The following is a 25,572-nucleotide window of genomic DNA, read 5'->3' as shown; positions in this document are numbered from 1 at the left end:
ATCACACACATACATACATGCACTAGTATATACACATCACACACATACATACATGCACTAGTATATACACATCACACACATACATACATGCACTAGTATATACACATCACACACATACATACATGCACTATAATATACACAACACACACATACATACATGCACTAGTATATACACATCACACACATACATACATGCACTAGTATATACACATCACACACATACAACACTGATCAGCTGATTGACCTCATTATGCTTCTTAGGTCGTCTTTATAATTCTGCCACCTGCAACCACCACTAGGGGGAGCTCACTGCGCTCAGAGCTATACATGTCCCATAGTCCTGTATTACAGGTCAGTATACAGTCAGCTGACCCCAGATCTATGTGAGAACCCTCTAGATTTGCCCCTGTTTGCTCACTATGGGTATATATATATATGACCAGATTTAGACTTCACCCCAATGGGAGCCTACAACTTTTTTATGACTTTCATCAGAAAGAGCTGAGTTGTACAAGTGCTGCCCCCGCCCGTCCTGAGGGGTAACCTGACGGCTATAAATACCGCTTTTGTTTTTATTTAGGTTCGGGGAATTGAGCGCTATCTGTAAATTGCTTGCCATTAATTTTCCAGCTGCTGCGTTTTATTGTCCTGTAATCTGGAGGGTTTCCATATGCAGATGTTCATTTGCTTAAACTTGTAATTCTGCCAGAGGGAGAGAAAAAAAGCTGACGCCTCTCCCGCCCCATCTGTCCTGCCAGTGTTCCTCCTAATTATTGGAGAAAAATGGACCCGCAAAACCTAGTTACAGCTTAGCAAAGCCTGCCGGCCCTAAGACGGGCGAGGAATCCCAAAACGCACAGCGCCAAACCTGTACTGCAAGGAAACAGCCTCATATAGGCAACTGCAAAAGTATACACGCCCCTGTAATAGCTGCAGGATGGATATAGCAGGACAGGACGGGATTATCTACTCATTAGTAAGCCTGAAGATGAGAAAAATGGGATTTGGCATAAAAAAGATTTAAAGTCACTCACATGGAATCTATATATGTATATTAGTAAATGTCAGCTATTGATCAGTATCACTTTTTTTTCTAATCGGTTTTTATTTCCGATTGTAGATTTTTATTCTATTTCCTGTCCCTGATTACGGGGGCGGCCATCTTGTCTCCATCTTGTCCCCATCTTGTCTCCATCTTGTCTCCATCTTGTCCCCATCTTGTCTCCATCTTGTCCCCATCTGGTCTCCATCTTGTCCCCATTTTGTCTCCATCTTGTCTCCATCTTGTCCCCATCTTGTCTCCATCTTGTCCCCATCTTGTCCCCATCTTGTCCCCATCTTGTCTCCATCTTGTCTCCATCTTGTCTCCATCTTGTCCCCATCTTGTCTCCATCTTGTCTCCACCTTGTTTCCATCTTGTCCCCATCTTGTCTCCATCTTGTCTCCATCTTGTCCCCATCTTGTCTCCATCTTGTCTCCATCTTGCCTCCATCTTGCCTCCATCTTGTCTCCATCTTGTCCCCATCTTGTCTCCATCTTGTCCCCATCTTGTCTCCATCTTGTCCCCATCTTGTCTCCATCTTGTCTCCATCTTGTCCCCATCTTGTCTCCATCTTGTCCCCATCTTGTCTCCATCTTGTCCCCATTTTATCTCCATCTTGTCTCCATCTTGTCCCCATCTTGTCTCCATCTTGTCTCCATCTTGTCCCCATCTTGTCTCCATCTTGTCCCCATCTTGTCTCCATCTTGTCTCCATCTTGTCCCCATCTTGTCCCCATCTTGTCTCCATCTTGTCTCCATCTTGTCCCCATCTTGTCTCCATCTTGTCCCCATCTTGTCCCCATCTTGTCTCCATCTTGTCTCCATCTTGTCTCCATCTTGTCTCCATCTTGTCCCCATCTTGTCTCCATCTTGTCTCCATCTTGTCCCCATCTTGTCTCCATCTTGTCTCCATCTTGTTTCCATCTTGTCCCCATCTTGTCTCCATCTTGTCTCCATCTTGTCCCCATCTTGTCTCCATCTTGTCTCCATCTTGCCTCCATCTTGCCTCCATCTTGTCTCCATCTTGTCCCCATCTTGTCTCCATCTTGTCCCCATCTTGTCTCCATCTTGTCTCCATCTTGTCCCCATCTTGTCTCCATCTTGTCTCCATCTTGTCCCCATCTTGTCTCCATCTTGTCCCCATCTTGTCTCCATCTTGTCTCCATCTTGTCCCCATCTTGTCTCCATCTTGTCCCCATCTTGTCTCCATCTTGTCCCCATCTTGTCCCCATCTTGTCTCCATCTTGTCTCCATCTTGTCCCCATCTTGTCTCCATCTTGTCCCCATCTTGTCTCCATCTTGTCCCCATCTTGTCCCCATCTTGTCTCCATCTTGTCTCCATCTTGTCCCCATCTTGTCTCCATCTTGTCCCCATCTTGTCTCCATCTTGTCCCCATCTTGTCTCCATCTTGTCTCCATCTTGTCCCCATCTTGTCTCCATCTTGTCTCCATCTTGTCCCCATCTTGTCTCCATCTTGTCTCCATCTTGTCCCCATCTTGTCTCCATCTTGTCCCCATCTTGTCCCCATCTTGTCCCCATCTTGTCTCCATCTTGTCCCCATCTTGTCTCCATCTTGTCTCCATCTTGTCCCCATCTTGTCTCCATCTTGTCTCCATCTTGTCCCCATCTTGTCTCCATCTTGTCTCCATCTTGTCCCCATCTTGTCTCCATCTTGTCCCCATCTTGTCTCCATCTTGTCCCCATCTTGTCTCCATCTTGTCCCCATCTTGTCTCCATCTTGTCCCCATCTTGTCTCCATCTTGTCTCCATCTTGTCCCCATCTTGTCTCCATCTTGTCCCCATCTTGTCTCCATCTTGTCTCCATCTTGTCCCCATCTTGTCTCCATCTTGTCTCCATCTTGTCCCCATCTTGTCTCCATCTTGTCCCCATCTTGTCTCCATCTTGTCCCCATCTTGTCCCCATCTTGTCTCCATCTTGTCTCCATCTTGTCCCCATCTTGTCTCCATCTTGTCCCCATCTTGTCTCCATCTTGTCCCCATCTTGTCTCCATCTTGTCTCCATCTTGTCCCCATCTTGTCTCCATCTTGTCTCCATCTTGTCCCCATCTTGTCTCCATCTTGTCTCCATCTTGTCCCCATCTTGTCTCCATCTTGTCCCCATCTTGTCTGAGCTCCTCCTCTGCTCTGTTAACAGCATTTAGTGATCTGCTTTACAGCACAGTCATGGCCTTAGGCAGTAATAGTCTGCAGCCGACTCATCGAGGGCAAGATTTCTAGACTTTTTTTGCGCAGAGAGGGGGAGGAGCTAAACTGTGACATCATCATCTGTCAGTAGTGATGTCATGATGTCTCAGTGGTGTTATCTATAGAGGTGTTATCTATAATCCGTCCTGTGCTGTACATGAGGTCACTGCTGGAAAGAAAAACCTACAGTACAGGAAATATGTCATGTCTTTACAATTCTGAACCTGTCCCTGTCTGTCTCCGCCTGTCTCCGTCTGTCTCTGTCTGTCTCCGTCTGTCTCCGTCTGTCTATCTCTGTCTCCGCCGGTCTATCTCTGTCTATCTCTGTCTGTCTCTGTCTCCGTCTGTCTGTCTCTGTCTGTCTCCGCCTGTCTCCGCCTGTCTCTGTCTGTCTGTCTCTCTCTGTCTGTCTCCGTCTGTCTCTCTCAGTCTGTCTACGCTTGTCTCCGTCTGTCTCTATTAGTGTCTGTTTTTCCTCTTCATTCGCCTCTGCACATGCTCAGACTGAAGAAGACGGATGATTGTCAGGCCGGTGGGGACGTTGCGGGATCTGCTGTGTGACCGCTGGTTTTTTGTGTCTTATGTTGTCAGCGAGCAGATAGCGGTGCACGTGTGACCTCACCAGAGAGCAGACCCCCCATGTTGAGGGTTCTGGGCCCGGATATTACACTATGAGGGGATGTCGCACATATTTGGGGTCCTCTATGTTTGTAGTATAGGCAGAGTTCACAGCCCTGTCCTCTCGCAGCGCCCTCGCCCGTACCCCCGCGCCGCTTTGCCTTCCGCCATTGTTAGACTCTGCCTAGATCTCTATTGTCCTCCCCAATACCAGGCGACGTCTTCTGACCAGGGCTCCTCCATGTTCAGTACTTTTGCCTGACCTTGGCCATTGGTAAGACTTTGGCGGAAAGGAAGAAAATCGAGTTCCCCAACAAGCCCCGACACCTTCAGTGGTTATTGGCGTTATTCCTCCCAACCCCCCATCCTTCCCGCATACACATACATGGCTGGTTGATCCCTACTTAGATGGGACTTCTGGGATGGTCCGAAAAACAGCTGGTCCTCCTGGACTGCGAGAAGAGTGGAGGAACCTTGTGGGCTCTGCAGAACACTCGTCCATGTGTTACCTCCTATATGACATGTTATCTGCCGGTAACCTCACCAAAATGGGATGAGGTCGGCCCAGGGGCATGGCTATGTCACAGAGAGGGGGGCATGAGAGTCCTCTAAGGGGGCATGTCACGTCTATGGCTATGTCACAGAATGGGGGGGCATGAGAGTCCCCTAAGGGGGCATGTCACGTCTATGGCTATGTCACAGAGAGGGGGGCATGTCACGTCTATGGCTATGTCACAGAGAGGGGGGCATGTCACGTCTATGGCTATGTCACAGAGAGGGGGGCATGAGAGTCCCCTAAGGGGGCATGTCACGTCTATGGCTATGTCACAGAATGGGGGGGCATGAGAGTCCTCTAAGGGGGCATGTCACGTCTATGGCTATGTCACAGAATGGGGGGGCATGAGAGTCCTCTAAGGGGGCATGTCACGTCTATGGCTATGTCACAGAATGGGGGGGCATGAGAGTCCTCTAAGGGGGCATGTCACGTCTATGGCTATGTCACAGAATGAGGGGGGCATGAGAGTCCCCTAAGGGGGCATGTCACGTCTATGGCTATGTCACAGAATGAGGGGGGCATGAGAGTCCCCTAAGGGGGCATGTCACGTCTATGGCTATGTCACAGAATGGGGGGGCATGAGAGTCCTCTAAGGGGGCATGTCACGTCTATGGCTATGTCACAGAGAGGGGGGCATGAGAGTCCCCTAAGGGGGCATGTCACGTCTATGGCTATGTCACAGAATGAGGGGGGCATGAGAGTCCCCTAAGGGGGCATGTCACGTCTATGGCTATGTCACAGAGAGGGGGGCATGAGAGTCCCCTAAGGGGGCATGTCACGTCTATGGCTATGTCACAGAATGGGGGGGGCATGAGAGTCCTCTAAGGGGGCATGTCACGTCTATGGCTATGTCACAGAGAGGGGGGCATGTCACGTCTATGGCTATGTCACAGAGAGGGGGGCATGTCACGTCTATGGCTATGTCACAGAGAGGGGGGCATGTCACGTCTACGCTCTTCACGTGCTGCTCTCCTGAGGGAATCTACTCCAGCATTGCCAGTGGGGAGAAGACGGTAAGTCACTGCCAGGCCCTCACCTCCCGGCTGCACAAAGGATGGGACATGATAAGATTCAGCCTCAGTCAGGGGTCCCCATAGATGACGGATATCGAGCCAGTCCTGTCTAACTCTAACTTTTCTCTCCTTTGGTCCCAAATTGGTTGTGCCACAGAGGTCGTCCTATCCGATACGTCCCGTAACGGGCAGAAGTGACGACGCGAGTGTTTGTCCTCCAGACGTCTTCAGATGATTTGTAGATATGTCTATGATGTATGGATCTCATTGCAGAGAGCAGAGAGAGTGATGGATCCTCCAAGTGCCATCCCATCATCCCCATGAAGTATCTGCTGCTGGTGCTGGTGCTTGTCCTGGCCATCGCCCTGGTGATTGCTAGCGGCCTGATTGGTGAGCGCCATTCATTATTCAGCGCCATCTCCATTAAATTGTCAAGGATTAAATGTTTTACAAGCCACTTGAAAGGAAGAATAGAGACGCTTAGCGGCTTCTTTTTCATTAAGCGAAGCGCGTTGACCTTTCTCACCTTCATTGTCTGGCGTTGCGATGAATGGCCGATGACTTGATAGCTTGTTTATCAGTGTATTAATGGCTTAATTGGACAGTAGACATTCATTACCTTGGATGAGTTTCATGCACTCTTCTACTTAGCGAGGATTCACTGTCTAATGTCTGCTCCCTGTACAATTCTCCGACGCATTCATCTTCCGCGGGTCTCCTCTCCAATCTGCTCGCTTCAAAAACAACAGCGGCTTGTCTAGTGGGCATTTCAGAAAATAGACTTGGTATCGATCTCCGCTTTATACAGGACGCTGCTGCTGCGTCTTCTTCTTATTTCAGAGGCCCGAAGGAGCGTATTAGCTAATTAGTTATTACAGACGACCTTCCATCAACTCTTTACATCCTTCCTTAGGAGTTGTCCCACTGATTCTGGAGCAATTGGAACCTTTACTCTAGCCCCTGCCCTTCCTGAGCAATCAGCTATCTTAGTTTCAACACTCATTACAGTAAATAGGACAGGTGGGCGGTTCCTGGATCTCTGCTCCAGCCCAGGACCACCCACCTGGCAGCAGAGAAACTAATTAACACATTGGGTATTGAAACTAATAGCACTGATTGCTCAGGAATGGAGGGGGCTACAGAAAAAATCCCAACAGCTCCAGAATCAGTGGAGGGGGGGGGGGGGGGCTATTAAATGATCCAGAATTCTGTTCTGACTGATTTCTTAATATCTTTATAGCAATCAGAGCTCCAGTTTTCTGCTACATTGCTCCAAATCCGCCACCTAGACCTAGGCCCAGACGTACTGTCTGATCTGTGCCTAGAAAGTGCTCAAAAATGTTCCCCAACTCGGCTCATTTTTGGCGCATGATGGCAGATCTCAGAGTCTCCACCACAGAAACAGAAGAGTCCGGCACGGAGGGGTTTTCTCTCCACAGTTTTCAGTATGAAAATGGCGGACACCTGGCAAACCCCCATTATAGTCAGTGGGCTGCGCCATTGTCTGCAGGTAACCGCTGTTTCAGTGCTCCGTCTCTCCGGCCTTCGTCTTTTACACTATATATATATAATACTGTCTGATTTATCCGCCATTAGTAGGACCTGATACGACACAAATACTTGTAGTTTGTCCCAATCAGCTCCCTATATACCAATGTTCTATGTAGGGCTTGTGCTTATACACAGGAGCCGACCTGACACTGACGAGCTGCAGCAGAATATTAGTAGGAGAAAGAAGCAGCCGGAGCCGGTGTCCCCCCATAAGTAGTAATACACAATATGTTACGTAACACTGCTATATCACTTTTCTTAGTTCACTACACGTGTCCTGGGAAGATACGCTGCCAATCCTCTACCAAATGTATCCTGAAGTCCAAACGTTGTGACGGAGTCTACGACTGCCCAGATGGAGATGATGAACTCAGATGTGGTAAGTGAAGTCTAGACCCTGGGTTATGTTCACATGAGTGTTTAGGATCATTCATATATTCAATTATATTAACCTATCTATCTGCAGGGCTGGGGTGATATGCTGGTTCTGGTGATAGTAACCTATCTATCTGCAGGGCTGCGGTGATATACTGGTTCTGGTGATAGTAACCTATCTATCTGCAGGGCTGGGGTGATATACTGGTTCTGGTGACAGTAACCTATCTATCTGCAGGGCTGGGGTGATATACTGGTTCTGGTGACAGTAACCTATCTATCTGCAGGGCTGGGGTGATATGCTGGTTCTGGTGATAGTAACCTATCTATCTGCAGGACTAGGGTGATATGCTGGTTCTGGTGGCAGTAACCTATCTATCTGCAGGGCTGGGGTGATATGCTGGTTCTGGTGGCAGTAACCTATCTATCTGCAGGGCTGGGGTGATATACTGGTTCTGGTGACAGTAACCTATCTATCTGCAGGGCTGGGGTGATATGCTGGTTCTGGTGATAGTAACCTATCTATCTGCAGGACTGGGGTGATATGCTGGTTCTGGTGGCAGTAACCTATCTATCTGCAGGGCTGGGGTGATATGCTGGTTCTGGTGGCAGTAACCTATCTATCTGCAGGGCTGGGGTGATATACTGGTTCCGGTGACAGTAACCTATCTATCTGCAGGTCTGGGGTGATATGCTAGTTCTGGTGACAGTAACCTATCTATCTGCAGGACTGGGGTGATATGCTGGTTCTGGTGACAGTAACCTATCTATCTGCAGGGCTGGGGTGATATGCCGGTTCTGGTGACAGTAGCCTATCTATCTGCAGGGCTGGGGTGATATGCTGGTTCTGGTGACAGTAACCTATCTATCTGCAGGGCTGGGGTGATATGCTAGTTCTGGTGACAGTAACCTATCTATCTGCAGGGCTGGGGTGATATGCTGGATCTGGTGACAGTAACCTATCTATCTGCAGAGCTGGGGTGATATGCTGGTTCTGGTGACAGTAACCTATCTATCTGCAGGGCTGGGTGATATGCTGGTTCTGGTGACAGTAACCTATCTATCTGCAGGGCTGGGGTGATATAGTGAGGTCTGGTGACAGTAACCTATCTATCTGCAGGGCTGGGGTGATATGCTGGGTCTGGTGACAGTAACCTATCTATCTGCAGGGCTGGGGTGATATGCTGGTTCTGGTGACAGTAACCTATCTATCTGCAGGGCTGGGGTGATATGCTAGTTCTGGTGACAGTAACCTATCTATCTGCAGGACTGGGGTGATATGCTAGTTCTGGTGACAGTAACCTATCTATCTGCAGGACTGGGGTGATATAGTGAGGTCTGGTGACAGTAACCTATCTATCTGCAGGACTGGGGTGATATGCTGGGTCTGGTGACAGTAACCTATCTATCTGCAGGACTGGGGTGATATGCTGGTTCTGGTGACAGTAACCTATCTATCTGCAGGGCTGGGGTGATATACTGGCTCTGGTGACAGTAACCTATCTATCTGCAGGGCTGGGGTGATATGCTGGGTCTGGTGACAGTAACCTATCTATCTGCAGGGCTGGGGTGATATGCTGGGTCTGGTGACAGTACCCTATCTATCTGCAGGGCTGGGGTGATATGCTGGGTCTGGTGACAGTAACCTATCTATCTGCAGGGCTGGGGTGATATGCTGGGTCTGGTGACAGTAACCTATCTATCTGCAGGGCTGGGGTGATATGCTGGTTCTGGTGACAGTAACCTATCTATCTGCAGGGCTGGGGTGATATGCTGGGTCTGGTGACAGTAACCTATCTATCTGCAGGACTGGGGTGATATAGTGAGGTCTGGTGACAGTAACCTATCTATCTGCAGGACTGGGGTGATATGCTGGGTCTGGTGACAGTAACCTATCTATCTGCAGGGCTGGGGTGATATGCTGGGTCTGGTGACAGTAACCTATCTATCTGCAGGGCTGGGGTGATATGCTGGGTCTGGTGGCAGTAACCTATCTATCTGCAGGGCTGGGGTGATATGCTGGTTCTGGTGACAGTAACCTATCTATCTGCAGGGCTGGGGTGATATGCTGGTTCTGGTGACAGTAATCTATCTATCTGCAGGGCTGGGGTGATATGCTGGTTCTGGTGACAGTAACCTATCTATCTGCAGGGCTGGGGTGATATGCTGGGTCTGGTGACAGTAACCTATCTATCTGCAGGGCTGGGGTGATATGCTGGTTCTGGTGACAGTAACCTATCTATCTGCAGGGCTGGGGTGATATGCTGGTTCTGGTGACAGTAACCTATCTATCTGCAGGGCTGGGGTGATATGCTGGGTCTGGTGACAGTAACCTATCTATCTGCAGGACTGGGGTGATATGCTGGTTCTGGTTACAGTAACCTATCTATCTGCAGGGCTGGGGTGATATGCTGGGTCTGGTGACAGTAACCTATCTATCTGCAGGGCTGGGGTGATATGCTGGGTCTGGTGACAGTAACCTATCTATCTGCAGGGCTGGGGTGATATGCTGGTTCTGGTGACAGTAACCTATCTATCTGTAGGGCTGGGGTGATATGCTGGTTCTGGTGACAGTAATCTATCTATCTGCAGGGCTGGGGTGATATGCTGGTTCTGGTGACAGTAACCTATCTATCTGCAGGGCTGGGGTGATATGCTGGTTCTGGTGACAGTAACCTATCTATCTGCAGGGCTGGGGTGATATGCTGGTTCTGGTGACAGTAACCTATCTATCTGCAGGGCTGGGGTGATATGCTGGTTCTGGTGACAGTAACCTATCTATCTGCAGGGCTGGGTGATATGCTGGCTCTGGTGACAGTAACCTATCTATCTGCAGGGCTGGGGTGATATGCTGGGTCTGGTGACAGTAACCTATCTATCTGCAGGGCTGGGGTGATATGCTGGTTCTGGTGACAGTAACCTATCTATCTGTAGGGCTGGGGTGATATGCTGGTTCTGGTGACAGTAATCTATCTATCTGCAGGGCTGGGGTGATATGCTGGTTCTGGTGACAGTAACCTATCTATCTGCAGGGCTGGGGTGATATGCTGGTTCTGGTGACAGTAACCTATCTATCTGCAGGGCTGGGGTGATATGCTGGTTCTGGTGACAGTAACCTATCTATCTGCAGGGCTGGGGTGATATGCTGGTTCTGGTGACAGTAACCTATCTATCTGCAGGGCTGGGTGATATGCTGGCTCTGGTGACAGTAACCTATCTATCTGCAGGGCTGGGGTGATATGCTGGGTCTGGTGACAGTAACCTATCTATCTGTAGGGCTGGGGTGATATGCTGGGTCTGGTGACAGTAACCTATCTATCTGTAACACTAGTTGACACTCCCTTTAAGCCAGGATGTAACATTTTAGCTCATCCAAAACAAATCCCCTATTGTTCATTTTCATTTTCCAATAATTTGGGATATTCGGGTATACCCCGTCTTGTCCCACTTTGGTTCCCCCCTCTGTAATCCCTGGTGGTACATAATTGTCTCCAGATGGGATTGTCTTCTACGAGACCTTAAGGCCCATTACTGTCTCTGGGCTGAGTCTCCGGGGGTATTCGGGGGTCTTTGGGGGTCTCTCAGGGTTCGCTCTATATTACTATTTGCTTTTCAGTAAGTTTTTGCAGTGTCACCATTGTATTATACGTTGCAGTGCGACTAAGCGGACGGAGCGGCGTTCTGCAGGCTTTTGCCGCCGGCTCCTGGAGAACCGTCTGTTCTGATGGATGGAGAAGCTTGTATGGGAATTTGACATGTAAGCAATTAGGGTTTCCAAGGTAATATGGATTCACGTTCTGTATGTGTCTTATATGACGTCTGATGGGTGGGTGGGGGGGGGGGGTCCGCCATGACAGGCCCCTCCATGACAGGCCCCTCCATGACAGGCCCCTCCATGACAGGCCCCTCCTTATAGATCCTTTCTGTCTCTTTCCTGATCTTCTTGCTGGAAATCTTCTGCTTGCTCTGGGGTTGCCGTGGTAGCATCAACATTCTGAGTAAAGGTCACATGACAGGAAGCTCATGCACATGACTGTATGACGGTGCTCAGTGCCCCCACCCACAGTATATTGAGCCCCTCAGTGCCCCCCCCCGTATAATGACCCTCTCAGTGACCCCGCCCACAGTATAATGACCCTCTCAGTGACCCCGCCCACAGTATATTGAGCCCCTCAGTGCCCCCCCCCGTATAATGACCCTCTCAGTGACCCCGCCCACAGTATAATGGCCCTCTCAGTGACCCCGCCCACAGTATAATGACCCTCTCAGTGACCCCGCCCACAGTATAATGACCCTCTCAGTGACCCCGCCCACAGTATAATGACCCTCTCAGTGACCCCGCCCACAGTATAATGACCCTCTCAGTGACCCCGCCCACAGTATAATGACCCTCTCAGTGACCCCGCCCACAGTATAATGACCCTCTCAGTGACCCCGCCCACAGTATAATGGCCCTCTCAGTGACCCCGCCCACAGTATAATGACCCTCTCAGTGACCCCGCCCACAGTATAATGACCCTCTCAGTGACCCCGCCCACAGCATAATGACCCTCTCAGTGACCCCGCCCACAGTATAATGACCCTCTCAGTGACCCCGCCCACAGTATATTGAGCCCCTCAGTGCCCCCCCCGTATAATGACCCTCTCAGTGACCCCGCCCACAGTATAATGACCCTCTCAGTGACCCCGCCCACAGTATAATGACCCTCTCAGTGACCCCACCCACAGTATATTGACCCTCTCAGTGACCTTACACATATCATATTATCCAGTAATTAATCCCTGACTCTGACGGTGAGATCCAATATGGCGACACTTCCTGTTCCCACGTTTGGCAGATATGGTCACAATAATTTGGATTTAGGAGCCCAATTCCCCTCACATTAAACATAGTAGCTGATAGTTTGATGATTCCGGAAATCTCTTGTTGTTATTTTTCTCGGTATTATGTTTTTTTCTCCGTTCCTCCTCGGTCCGCTCTTCATCGGCTCTTTTCCTTTCCTTCGCAGTTTTGTCAGCACCGGCTCTGTGGCCGTCAGCGCCGTGGAGGAACAATTCAGACGAGAATTTGTGTCTATAACAAAACCTTCAAACCCCGACATGAGGGAAATATTACTGCAGCAGATTCTGCAGGGGAGGTAAGTATTCTAGGCGGCATAACGTCGCGGTATTATGGGGGGAAGCGCTACGACGTGTCATTCCTCCCGACAACTCCTCTACAGGAGACGCTTACAAATACATTCTGCCCCAGTTCACCAATTCTTCTTTTTCTAGAGAATTCTGCTTGTCTGGAAATGTCACCACCATAAAGTGTGTGGGTGAGTAGTCAGTGTGAATAAGAGGCGACGGGTCTCTGACATGTTGTGGAATGGCTGGACTATTGAGAATGATTAAGTTTCTGGGAAAAATCTGATTACTAATGCAGGCTGAGATGGCGGGTGGTGTGTGGTGAGTGTTATTAGGATGCTTGTCCTTCTCTGATCTCAGTGCAGTGTCAATAAAGCTTTAGGCTAAACAACTGAGTCACGTCAGATCACTGCACAACCGCAAGCAACTTGTTCCTAGCAACCCATCTGTTAGCGATTGCTCACTCCTTTAAAGGGAACCTTTCACCACCTCCAACTCTTTGCATCCCTCAACAGTCACTGCTTCACTGATTCTGGCACAGTTGGAATTTTTTCTCTAGCCCGCACTGTTCCGGAGCAATCAGTTCTGTTAGTCTGAGCACAATTATATTCTCTAGTGTGAGGTGGGCGGTCCCTGACTCTCTGCCATCACCCAGCTCCGCCCACCCGACAGCTGAGAGTATATAAGGTGTCAAAAATAACAGCGCTGATTGTTCAGGAATGGTAGGGACTAGAGAAAAAATTCCAACTGTGCAAGAATCAGTGGAATGGGGACTATTGAGGTAGGTAATGAGTCGGAGTTGGTAGAAGTGGTGAGAGGTCCCCTTTAAATCATGGTCAAATTTTCAATATGGTGAAAACATCAATGGGGTCAAGGCTGATATTAAATTACAAATTTCATATCAAATTCTGTGCTAGTAATTAGATTTTCTGAAAGAATATATTTTGATGGAAAAAAAAATGTTTTAAAAAAATTTCTATCCTAAACTTTCTGGTAAATTCCTGACCCTAAACTCACCTTGACGCCCTGTTATTGTATATGACATACCGCACCACTTATATTCTGCACAGTGGGATTATAAAGTCCGAGATGTAACAGGAGGATAAATGGGGTCATGTAAATGGTAACGCCCCCAAATCCCAAATCTCTTCTGTGACTTCATAAGCAGCGCATCCCTAATTTACCAACACGGCAACTTAAAGGGATTGTGCTGGCAGAAAATTACTTATTTTATAATCCAAGTTTTCATGATAAATATCTTTTTTAAGAATTATTGATAATATTTGAAAGAATTTTACAGGCCATTATCTGTATTTTAATAACTAAATCCTGCAATTTTCACTCTGACCACAAAGCCTAATAATAGATTGACACTTCTGTAGGGGTTTTCTTTGCTGCAGGCACATTATAGTCTCCGAGCCCCCCCTGCCCCTCCCCCAGAGGATCCAATCTCCCCCTCCCCCTCTGACACTCTATTTACTTGCAGTTTGTGGAAATCGCCCCAGTTATTCCTCATCCACCCGGATTGTGGGAGGAAACATATCTGCGGAGGGACAGTGGCCTTGGCAAGCCAGTCTGACGTTCCAGGGCATCCACCTATGTGGGGGGTCGCTCATCAGCCCACAATGGATAGTGACCGCCGCCCACTGCATATATGAGTAAGTGCCGCACCAGTCTGGTGGGGGAGGGGATGTGTTATCTTATATTGGATGTAAATTTTTGCAGTGAAATATATTGAAGATTCTGATATTTTATGAGCCGCGTATAAGGAGGAGGGGGGGGGGGGTCCATAAGTTTTTGGGTCATAGATGTCGTAACGCTGACACTGGCAGGTCCGGCCCATGAGATACAGGACAGATGTCGGCCATATTTCCTCTCAGCTCTTCTGTCCTGTACTCACCATGTTTGCAGTTTAGTGTCACCAGGAAGCAGCGACATAGACCGTGGTGTTGGGAGTCCGGGGTCCCGAGTCCTCCAAATATGTCCGACATCAAGGCCGTATCTCAAAGACCAAGCCCACCTGTCCGGAGCCAGAGCAGTCCCTTGGACAATGCTCAGCTCATCGCCAATCCAACATTCTTATAAAAGGGATTTTGAGACATCCCCTTTAAGGCCTCCATAAATTACTTGTCACCTGATCACATCTCTCCGTTAGATTTTGCAAAACAGAAGAATTTGTCATGTGGAATCTGAATAACGTGCTGCAGTGTCCCCGCACAGCTCCTATAGACCCGCTATGGCGCCCCCTGCTGTTTGATTCTCATTCTCTCAGAATGTCCATGTGATGTGTCCAGCGCCGGTGGTCGCACATGCTCAGTAGCTCAGTCTTGTACAAGGAGGCGGAGTCATTCTGACAGCTTCTCTCTACCAACACGTAAGGTGGACATTGTGAGAAGGAACCAACAGAACAGCAGGGGGCGCCACAGCAAGGAGGGGACGGAAATACTTAGACACATTTTTTGTAACTGCCCAAGAAAATGTCACAGGGAATATAAGAGATGGGAATAAGGAGAAAGGGTTAATTCTGACCGGAGACCCCTACTCTCCATAATAAGAGGCATAGAGGGGTGACCACGGACCCCCCAGCTATTATCCAACTGTGCCCCCTCTGTGGCCCCCCTGCCCCGCCCCCCCCCCCCCTCTCCTCCGTATATACAGATTATGGCGGTACGAATCCTTGGCTGTAATAGAAATGTCATCATCGTCTTATCTAACACAAGACAACTGTGCGGAGGATTCGCAGCCTCGTATCGTACACTCACAGCCGCCGCCGCCGCCGCGCTCAAAGCCCTTGTCCTAGAAAGGCCAGAAGAAATATTGATGTGGCCGATGATGTCATATAATATAATCCGTGAACGTACCGCCGATTAGCGGAGCCGCCATGATGGAGGACAGGCGCAGAATCACCACAAGGGCTCACATGAAGCAGAGCTGAGATTGTCACATGGCCCAGTATCATGTGACCCCCTATTATTTGGGGGGTCTATTAGGACTTGGGGGATTGAGATTCCCAGTGACCTCTGTGTGTTATACTCACCAATATGGCGTCTATGGCGGAACCCATAAATACGGACAATAGACCCGGGCGATCCCACAGACTATAACGGGGTCTGCTGGGAATCGGTTGTTTTCTTCGTGATTGTTTGGGCTGAGATTTTAGTCGGACTCTGAGCTCCAAGGCCGGAGAATATTCACTAATAGGACATGGCGGGCGGAAAGCCAAAGGGAACGCGATAACAAATCCAGCTCTGCTACATGTGCGCAGTATATGGCTCTGTACACTGACAACCTTCATTGGCTCTGCTACATCTGCACAGTATATGGCTCTGTACACTGACAACCTTCATTGGCTCTGCTACATCTGCACAGTATATGGCTCTGTACACTGACAACCTTCATTGGCTCTGCTACATCTGCGCAGTATACGGCTCTGTACACTGACAACCTTCATTGACTCTGCTACATGTGCACAGTATACGGCTCTGTACACTGACAACCTTCATTGGCTCTGTTACATCTGTGCAGTATACGGCTCTGTACACTGACAACCTTCATTGGCTCTGCTACATGTGCGCAGTATACGGCTCTGTACACTGACAACCTTCATTGGCTCTGCTACATCTGTGCAGTATACGGCTCTGTACACTGACAACCTTCATTGACTCTGATACATCTGCACAGTATATGGCTCTGTACACTGACAACCTTCATTGACTCTGCTACATGTGCACAGTATACGGCTCTGTACACTGACAACCTTCATTGGCTCTGCTACATCTGCGCAGTATATGGCTCTGTACACTGACAACCTTCATTGGCTCTGCTACATCTGCGCAGTATACGGCTCTGTACACTGACAACCTTCATTGGCTCTGTTACATCTGTGCAGTATACGGCTCTGTACACTGACAACCTTCATTGGCTCTGCTACATCTGCGCAGTATATGGCTCTGTACACTGACAACCTTCATTGGCTCTGTTACATCTGTGCAGTATATGGCTCTGTACACTGACAACCTTCATTGGCTCTGTTACATCTGTGCAGTATATGGCTCTGTACACTGACAACCTTCATTGGCTCTGCTAGATCTGCGCAGTATATGGCTCTGTACACTGACAACCTTCATTGGCTCTGTTACATCTGTGCAGTATATGGCTCTGTACACTGACAACCTTCATTGGCTCTGCTACATCTGCGCAGTATATGGCTCTGTACACTGACAACCTTCATTGGCTCTGTTACATCTGTGCAGTATATGGCTCTGTACACTGACAACCTTCATTGGCTCTGCTACATCTGCACAGTATACGGCTCTGTACACTGACAACCTTCATTGGCTCTGCTACATCTGCACAGTATACGGCTCTGTACACTGACAACCTTCATTGGCTCTGTTACATCTGTGCAGTATATGGCTCTGTACACTGACAACCTTTATTGGCTCTGCTACATCTGTGCAGTATATGGCTCTGTACACTGACAACCTTCATTGGCTCTGCTACATGTGCGCAGTATACGGCTCTGTACACTGACAACCTTCATTGGCTCTGCTACATCTGCACAGTATATGGCTCTGTACACTGACAACCTTCATTGGCTCTGCTACATGTGCGCAGTATACGGCTCTGTACACTGACAACCTTCATTGGCTCTGCTACATCTGCGCAGTATACGGCTCTGTACACTGACAACCTTCATTGACTCTGCTACATGTGCACAGTATACGGCTCTGTACACTGACAACCTTCATTGGCTCTGCTACATCTGCACAGTATATGGCTCTGTACACTGACAACCTTCATTGGCTCTGTTACATCTGTGCAGTATATGGCTCTGTACACTGACAACCTTCATTGGCTCTGCTACATCTGCACAGTATATGGCTCTGTACACTGACAACCTTCATTGGCTCTGTTACATCTGTGCAGTATATGGCTCTGTACACTGACAACCTTCATTGGCTCTGCTACATGTGCGCAGTATACGGCTCTGTACACTGACAACCTTCATTGGCTCTGTTACATCTGCACAGTATACGGCTCTGTACACTGACAACCTTCATTGACTCTGCTACATGTGCACAGTATATGGCTCTGTACACTGACAACCTTCATTGGCTCTGCTACATCTGCACAGTATACGGCTCTGTACACTGACAACCTTCATTGGCTCTGTTACATCTGCACAGTATACAGCTCTGTACACTGACAACCTTCATTGGCTCTGCTACATCTGCACAGTATATGGCTCTGTACACTGACAACCTTCATTGGCTCTGCTACATGTGCACAGTATATGGCTCTGTACACTGACAACCTTCATTGGCTCTGTTACATCTGTGCAGTATATGGCTCTGTACACTGACAACCTTCATTGGCTCTGCTACATCTGCACAGTATATGGCTCTGTACACTGACAACCTTCATTGGCTCTGCTACATGTGCGCAGTATATGGCTCTGTACACTGACAACCTTCATTGGCTCTGTTACATCTGTGCAGTATATGGCTCTGTACACTGACAACCTTCATTGGCTCTGTTACATCTGTGCAGTATACGGCTCTGTACACTGACAACCTTCATTGGCTCTGCTACATCTGCGCAGTATATGGCTCTGTACACTGACAACCTTCATTGGCTCTGCTACATCTGCGCAGTATACGGCTCTGTACACTGACAACCTTCATTGACTCTGCTACATGTGCACAGTATACGGCTCTGTACACTGACAACCTTCATTGGCTCTGTTACATCTGTGCAGTATACGGCTCTGTACACTGACAACCTTCATTGGCTCTGCTACATCTGTGCAGTATATGGCTCTGTACACTGACAACCTTCATTGGCTCTGCTACATCTGTGCAGTATATGGCTCTGTACACTGACAACCTTCATTGGCTCTGCTACATCTGCACAGTATACGGCTCTGTACACTGACAACCTTCATTGGCTCTGCTACATGTGCGCAGTATACGGCTCTGTACACTGACAACCTTCATTGGCTCTGCTACATCTGCACAGTATACAGCTCTGTACACTGACAACCTTCATTGGCTCTGCTACATCTGCACAGTATACGGCTCTGTACACTGACAACCTTCATTGGCTCTGCTACATGTGCGCAGTATACGGCTCTGTACACTGACAACCTTCATTGGCTCTGCTACATCTACGCAGTATATGGCTCTGTACACTGACAACCTTCATTGGCTCTGCTACATCTGCACAGTATATGGCTCTGTACACTGACAACCTTCATTGGCTCTGTTACATCTGCACAGTATACGGCTCTGTACACTGACAACCTTCATTGACTCTGCTACATGTGCACAGTATACGGCTCTGTACACTGACAACCTTCATTGGCTCTGCTACATGTGCGCAGTATATGGCTCTGTACACTGACAACCTTCATTGGCTCTGCTACATGTGCGCAGTATACGGCTCTGTACACTGACAACCTTCATTGGCTCTGTTACATCTGCACAGTATACGGCTCTGTACACTGACAACCTTCATTGGCTCTGCTACATGTGCACAGTATACGGCTCTGTACACTGACAACCTTCACTGAGCTTCCTCTCCCTTGATTTGCAGCTTGTATTTCCCCGAGTCCTGGGGCGTGCAGCTCGGGCTCGTGCACCAACCTCTGGAACCTCCGACTAACTCCGTTTTGGTGGAAAAGATCATTTACCACAGCAAATACAAGTCCAGCTCCATGTCCAATGACATCGCCCTCCTCAAACTGGCCGCACCCTTCACCTTCAGTGGTAAGTTGTGTCTGAGCTGGGGCTGGTCACACGGGGTGCTATAGAAGGATTGGACGAGATTACAAACAGAATCTGATAGATTAGTCTAAGCAGCGCCACTTCTGTCTCAGGTTGTATCTGGTACTGCAGCTTAGTCTTATTCACTTCAATAGAACAGAGCTGCAATACCAGGCACAACCTGTGGACAGGAGTGGCGCTGTTTCTAGATGAAATCAGCCGTGTTTTCCTTGTGTGAATGACTATTCTATGTTCATCGGCTTCCTTATATATTTGGGACAGAATTTTGGCAGAAATTGTGAAAAAGGGCCCGAAATTCAGGACGTATTTCAGATATTTTTGCACCGCCCTTAAAAAATGACAAATCTACAAAGAGTCTTCAAAGGCACCAAATTTATTAACATTAAAGTGGTGTCCGGTCCTTAAGACTTCTACAAGCTTGGCGTTAAAGGGTTCATTTCCTAATTTTCCCCATAGGGGGCAGTGCGTCTGGGGCATATTAGGGGGGGACATACAACCTGCTGCTGATTGTACACAGGGGACATACACTCACCGGCCACTTTATTAGGTACACCTGTCCAACTGCTCGTTAACACTTAATTTCTAATCAGCCAATCACATGGCGGCAACTCAGTGCATTTCGGCATGTAGACATGGTCAAGACAATCTCCTGCAGTTCAGACCGAGCATCAGTATGGGGGGGAAGAAAGGTGATTTGAGTGCCTTTGAACGTGGCATGGTTGTTGGTGCCAGAAGGGCTGGTCTGAGGATTTCAGAAACTGCTGATCTACTGGGATTTTCACGCACAACCATCTCTAGGGTTTACAGAGAATGGTCCGAAAAAGAAAAAACATCCAGTGAGCGGCAGTTCTGTGGGGGGCGGAAATGCGTTGTTGATGCCAGAGGTCAGAGGAGAATGGCCAGACTGGTTCCAGCTGATAGAAAGGCAACAGTGACTCAAATAGCCACCCGTTACACCAAGGTAGCCAGAAGAGCATCTCTGAACGCCGCACAGTACGTCCAACTTTGAGGCTACAGATGGGCTACAGCAGCAGAAGACCACACCGGGGGCCACTCCTTTCAGCTAAGAACAGGAAACTGAGGCTACAATTTGCACAAGCTCATCGAAATTGGACAATTGAAGATTGGAAAAACGTTGCCTGGTCTGATGAGTCTGGATTTCTGCTGCGACATTCGGATGGTAGGGTCAGAATTTGGCGTCAACAACATGAAAGCATGGATCCATCCTGCCTTGTATCGGTAACGGTTCAGGCTGGTGGTGGTGGTGTCATGGTGTGGGGAATATTTTCTTGGCACTCTTTGGGCCCCTTGGTACCAATTGAGCATCGTTGCAACGCCAAAGCCTACCTGAGTATTGTTGCTGACCATGTCCATCCCTTTATGACCACAATGTACCCAACATCTGATGGCTACTTTCAGCAGGATAATGCAATGCCATGTCATAAAGCTGGAATCATCTCAGACTGGTTTCTTGAACATGACAATGAGTTCACTGTACTCCAATGGCCTCCACAGTCACCAGATCTCAATCCAATAGAGGAGCATCTTTGGGATGTGGTGGAACGGGAGATTCGCATCATGGATGTGCAGCCGACAAATCTGCGACTGCAACTGTGTGATGCCGCCATCATGTCAATATGGACCAAAATCTCTGAGGAATGCTTCCAGCACCTTGTTGAATCTATGCCACGAAGAATTGAGGCAGTTCTGAAGGCAAAAGGGGGTCCAACCCGTTACTAGCATGGTGTACCTAATAAAGTGGCCGGTGAGTGTACATGGCAGAGGCCGATTGTAGGTGCTGCCATATAGTGCAGGTAGATTGTGCCGCACTCTGCTCGTCACCTTGTCACATGTCGCCACCTAGTGCTCAGCACATATAATGACACTTTCTCACTCACTTTTTTCCATCAGGATTAATACAACCCATCTGTCTGCCAAACTACGGCGAGGATTTTCCAGAGGGTAAAATCTGCTGGATCTCAGGATGGGGAGCCACGGAAGAAGGAGGTACACGGGACACGGGACACGGACACGGGATACAGGGCTCTGTATGTCCCAGCAAAATGTAGAAGAAAAAAATCTACCGTCAACATAAAAATTAAAGGGGTTGTACGAAAGGAGACGAACATGGTTCTCTATTCCAAACAGTGCCACGGCTGTCCACAGGTTGGGTTTGGTATTGCAGCTTAGACTCATTCACTTCAATAGAGATGAGCTGCAATACCAGACAGAACCCATGAACAGGGGGGGGGGGGGGGGCGCTGTGCTGGAAAGAAAGAAGAGGAATTTGTATAATTCTGTACAGAAATGGCCATCCTGGTGCCCCAACATGGCAGAGTTATGGGGCCACCGAAGACCTGACAAGGAAATATCGTCCAGATGGGTCCTCACCAGTTCAGTCTATGGAAAACTCCCGTATACAATGAACTCACATGTTCTTCACTCACACACACCTCAACTTCTGAAGAACTGAAAGAGGGGCAAAATGTGCTGCGTGTATAGCGTGCCGTGGCAAATGTAGCTCCACCCAATTTTATGTTGACTCCGCCCATTCTCATTCATTTTTCATGTGCCCGCACACACTATAATCCTCCTACAGTCACCTGAAAATTATATGTCCCCCCTCCATCTCTGCCCCCAGATTCATGTCCCTCCATCTCTGCCTCCAGATTCATGTCCCCTCCATCTCTGCCCCCAGATTCATGTCCCTCCATCTCTACCCCAGATTCATGTCCCCCCATCTCTACCCCAGATTCATGTCCCCCCCATCTCTGCCCCCAGATTCATGTCCCCCATCTCTGCCCCCAGATTCATGTCCCTCCATCTCTGCCTCCAGATTCATGTCCCCCCATCTCTACCCCAGATTCATGTCCCCCCCATCTCTGCCCCCAGATTCATGTCCCTCCATCTCTGCCCCCAGATTCATGTCCCCTCCATCTCTGCCCCCAGATTCATGTCCTCTCCATCTCTGCCCCCAGTTTCATGTCCCCTCCATCTCTGCCCCCAGATTCATGTCCCTCCATCTCTGCCCCCAGTTTCATGTCCCCTCCATCTCTGCCCCCAGATTCATGTCCCTCCATCTCTGCCTCCAGATTCATGTCCCCTCCATCTCTGCCCCCAGATTCATGTCCCTCCATCTCTGCCTCCAGATTCATGTCCCCTCCATCTCTGCCCCCAGATTCATGTCCCTCCATCTCTGCCTCCAGATTCATGTCCCCCATCTCTGCCCCCAGATTCATGTCCCCCCATCTCTGCCCCCAGTTTCATGTCCCTCCATCTCTGCCCCCAGATTCATGTCCCCCCATCTCTGCCCCCAGATTCATGTCCCCCCATCTCTGCCCCCAGATTCATGTCCCTCCATCTCTGCCTCCAGATCCATGTCCCCTCCATCTCTTCCCCCAGATTCATGTCCCCCCCATCTCTGCCCCCAGATTCATGTCCCCTCCATCTCTGCCCCCAGATTCATGTCCCTCCATCTCTGCCTCCAGATTTATGTCCCCCCATCTCTGCCCCCAGATTCATGTCCCCACATCTCTGCCCCCAGATCCATGTCCCCTCCATCTCTGCCCCCAGATCCATGTCCCCTCCATCTCTGCCCCCAGATTCATGTCCCCACATCTCTGCCCCCAGATTCATGTCCCCTCCATCTCTGCCCCCAGATTCATGTCCCTCTATCTCTGCCCCCAGATTCATTTCCTCTCCATCTCTACCCCATATTCATGTCTCCACATCTCTTCCCCCAGATTCATGTCCCCCCTCCATCTCTCCCCCAGTTTCATGTCCCCTCCATCTCTGCCCCCATATTCATGTCCCCCATCTCTGCCCCCAGATTCATGTCCCCCCATTTCTGCCCCCAGATTCATGTCCCCTCATCTCTGCCCCCATATTCATGTCCCCCCATCTCTGCCCCCAGATTCATGTCCCCTCAATCTCTGCCCCCAGATTCATGTCCCCTCAATCTCTGCCCCCAGATTCATGTCCCCTCAATCTCTGCCCCCAGATTCATGTCCCCTCAATCTCTGCCCCCAGATTCATGTCCCCTCCATCTCTGCCCCCAGATTCATGTCCTCTCCATCTCTGCCCCCAGATTCATGTCCCTCCATCTCTGCCCCCAGATTCATGTCCTCTCCATCTCTGCCCCCAGATTCATGTCCTCTCCATCTCTACCCCATATTCATGTCCCCACATCTCTGCCCCCAGATTCATGTCCCCCCATCTCTGCCCCCAGATTCATGTCCCCCATCTCTGCCCCCAGATTCATGTCCCCTCAATCTCTGCCCCCAGATTTATGTCCCCTCAATCTCTGCCCCCAGATTCATGTCCCCTCCATCTCTGCCCCCAGATTCATGTCCCTCCATCTCTGCCCCCAGATTCATGTCCTCTCCATCTCTGCCCCCAGATTCATGTCCCCCCATCTCTGCCCCCAGATTCATGTCCCCCCTCCATCTCTCCCCCAGTTTCATGTCCCCTCAATCTCTGCCCCCAGATTCATGTCCCCTCAATCTCTGCCCTCAGATTCATGTCCCCTCCATCTCTTCCCCCAGATTCATGTCCCTCCATCTCTGCCCCCAGTTTCATGTCCTCTCCATCTCTACCCCCAGATTCATGTCCCCCATCTCTGCCCCCAGATTCATGTCCCCCTCCATCTCTCCCCCAGTTTCATGTCCCCCATCTCTCCCCCAGTTTCATGTCCCCTCCATCTCTGCCCCAGATTCATGTCCCCCCATCTCTGCCCCAGATTCATGTCCCCTCCATCTCTGCCCCCAGATTCATGTCTCCACATCTCTGCCCCCAGTTTCATGTCCCCCCATCTCTGCCCCCAGATTCATGTCCCCCCATCTCTGTCCCCAGATTCATCTCCCCCCATCTCTGCCCCTAGATTCATGTCCTCTCCATCTCTGCCCCCAGATTCATCTCCCCTCATCTCTGCCCCCAGATTCATCTCCCCTCATCTCTGCTCCCAGATTCATGTCCCTCCATCTCTGCACAGTTCATGCCGTTCTCCCCCCCTTCATCTGCCTCCAGTTTCATGGGCCCCCTTCATTATGTTCCACCTCAATGTTTAACACAAAATAACACTGATACTCACCTTCCCTCGCTCCCCCGCTGCTCTCTCCGTACATACCTCCCGCCGACTGGGACTGCGGGACAGGACACCGAAATCGTATCTCCTATGTATAAAGTGCACCAGTATTGTGCAGCCCTCCCCTATATACAATGTGCACAGTATTGTGCAGCCCTCCTCTATATACAATGTGCACAGTATTGTGCAGCCCTCCCCTATATACAATGTGCACAGTATTGTGCAGCGCTCCCCTATATACAATGTGCACAGTATTGTGCAGCGCTCCCCTATATACAATGTGCACAGTATTGTGCAGCGCTCCCCTATATACAATGTGCACAGTATTGTGCAGCGCTCCCCTATACAATGTGCACAGTATTGTGCAGCGCTCCCCTATATACAATGTGCACAGTATTGTGCAGCGCTCCTTTATATACAATGTGCACAGTATTGTGCAGCGCTCCTTTATATACAATGTGCACAGTATTGTGCAGCGCTCCTTTATATACAATGTGCACAGTATTGTGCAGCGCTCCCCTATATACAATGTGCACAGTATTGTGCAGCCCTCCCCTATATACAATGTGCACAGTATTGTGCAGCGCTCCCCTATATACAATGTGCACAGTATTGTGCAGCGCTCCTTTATATACAATGTGCACAGTATTGTGCAGCGCTCCCCTATATACAATGTGCACAGTATTGTGCAGCCCTCCCCTATATACAATGTGCACAGTATTGTGCAGCGCTCCCCTATATACAATGTGCACAGTATTGTGCAGCGCTCCTTTATATACAATGTGCACAGTATTGTGCAGCGCTCCTCTATATACAATGTGCACAGTATTGTGCAGCGCTCCTTTATATACAATGTGCACAGTATTGTGCAGCGCTCCTTTATATATAATGTGCACAGTATTGTGCAGCGCTCCCCTATATACAATGTGCACAGTATTGTGCAGCGCTCCTTTATATACAATGTGCACAGTATTGTGCAGCGCTCCTTTATATATAATGTGCACAGTATTGTGCAGCGCTCCCCTATATACAATGTGCACAGTATTGTGCAGCGCCTCCCCTATATACAATGTGCACAGTATTGTGCAGCGCTCCCCTATATACAATGTGCACAGTATTGTGCAGCGCTCCTTTATATACAATGTGCACAGTATTGTGCAGCGCTCCTCTATATACAATGTGCACAGTATTGTGCAGCCCTCCCCTATATACAA

The 25,572-nt window shown here is 49.2% G+C and overlaps 1 protein-coding gene across 1 annotated transcript in view; it reads left to right on the top strand.

Moving 5' to 3' along the window:
* The first annotated feature begins 5,754 nt into the window (after positions 1 to 5,754).
* LOC142187319 (transmembrane protease serine 3-like) overlaps positions 5,755 to 25,572 on the top strand; it is a 62,205-nt gene continuing 42,387 nt past the window's right edge. The window contains exons 1-8 of the mRNA XM_075261543.1: positions 5,755 to 5,824; positions 7,248 to 7,364; positions 11,016 to 11,139; positions 12,370 to 12,498; positions 12,635 to 12,678; positions 13,974 to 14,145; positions 19,085 to 19,257; positions 21,187 to 21,282. Coding sequence (XP_075117644.1) covers positions 5,755 to 5,824; positions 7,248 to 7,364; positions 11,016 to 11,139; positions 12,370 to 12,498; positions 12,635 to 12,678; positions 13,974 to 14,145; positions 19,085 to 19,257; positions 21,187 to 21,282 — 925 coding nt within the window. The remainder of the gene's footprint in view (positions 5,825 to 7,247; positions 7,365 to 11,015; positions 11,140 to 12,369; positions 12,499 to 12,634; positions 12,679 to 13,973; positions 14,146 to 19,084; positions 19,258 to 21,186; positions 21,283 to 25,572) is intronic.

Source organism: Leptodactylus fuscus, unplaced genomic scaffold (genome assembly GCF_031893055.1).
Source record: "Leptodactylus fuscus isolate aLepFus1 unplaced genomic scaffold, aLepFus1.hap2 HAP2_SCAFFOLD_190, whole genome shotgun sequence".
In the NCBI taxonomy this organism is placed as follows: Eukaryota; Metazoa; Chordata; class Amphibia; order Anura; family Leptodactylidae; genus Leptodactylus; species Leptodactylus fuscus.
The sequence above is the reverse complement of the archived record's forward strand: the minus strand, read 5'-3'. Positions and strand labels throughout refer to the sequence as shown.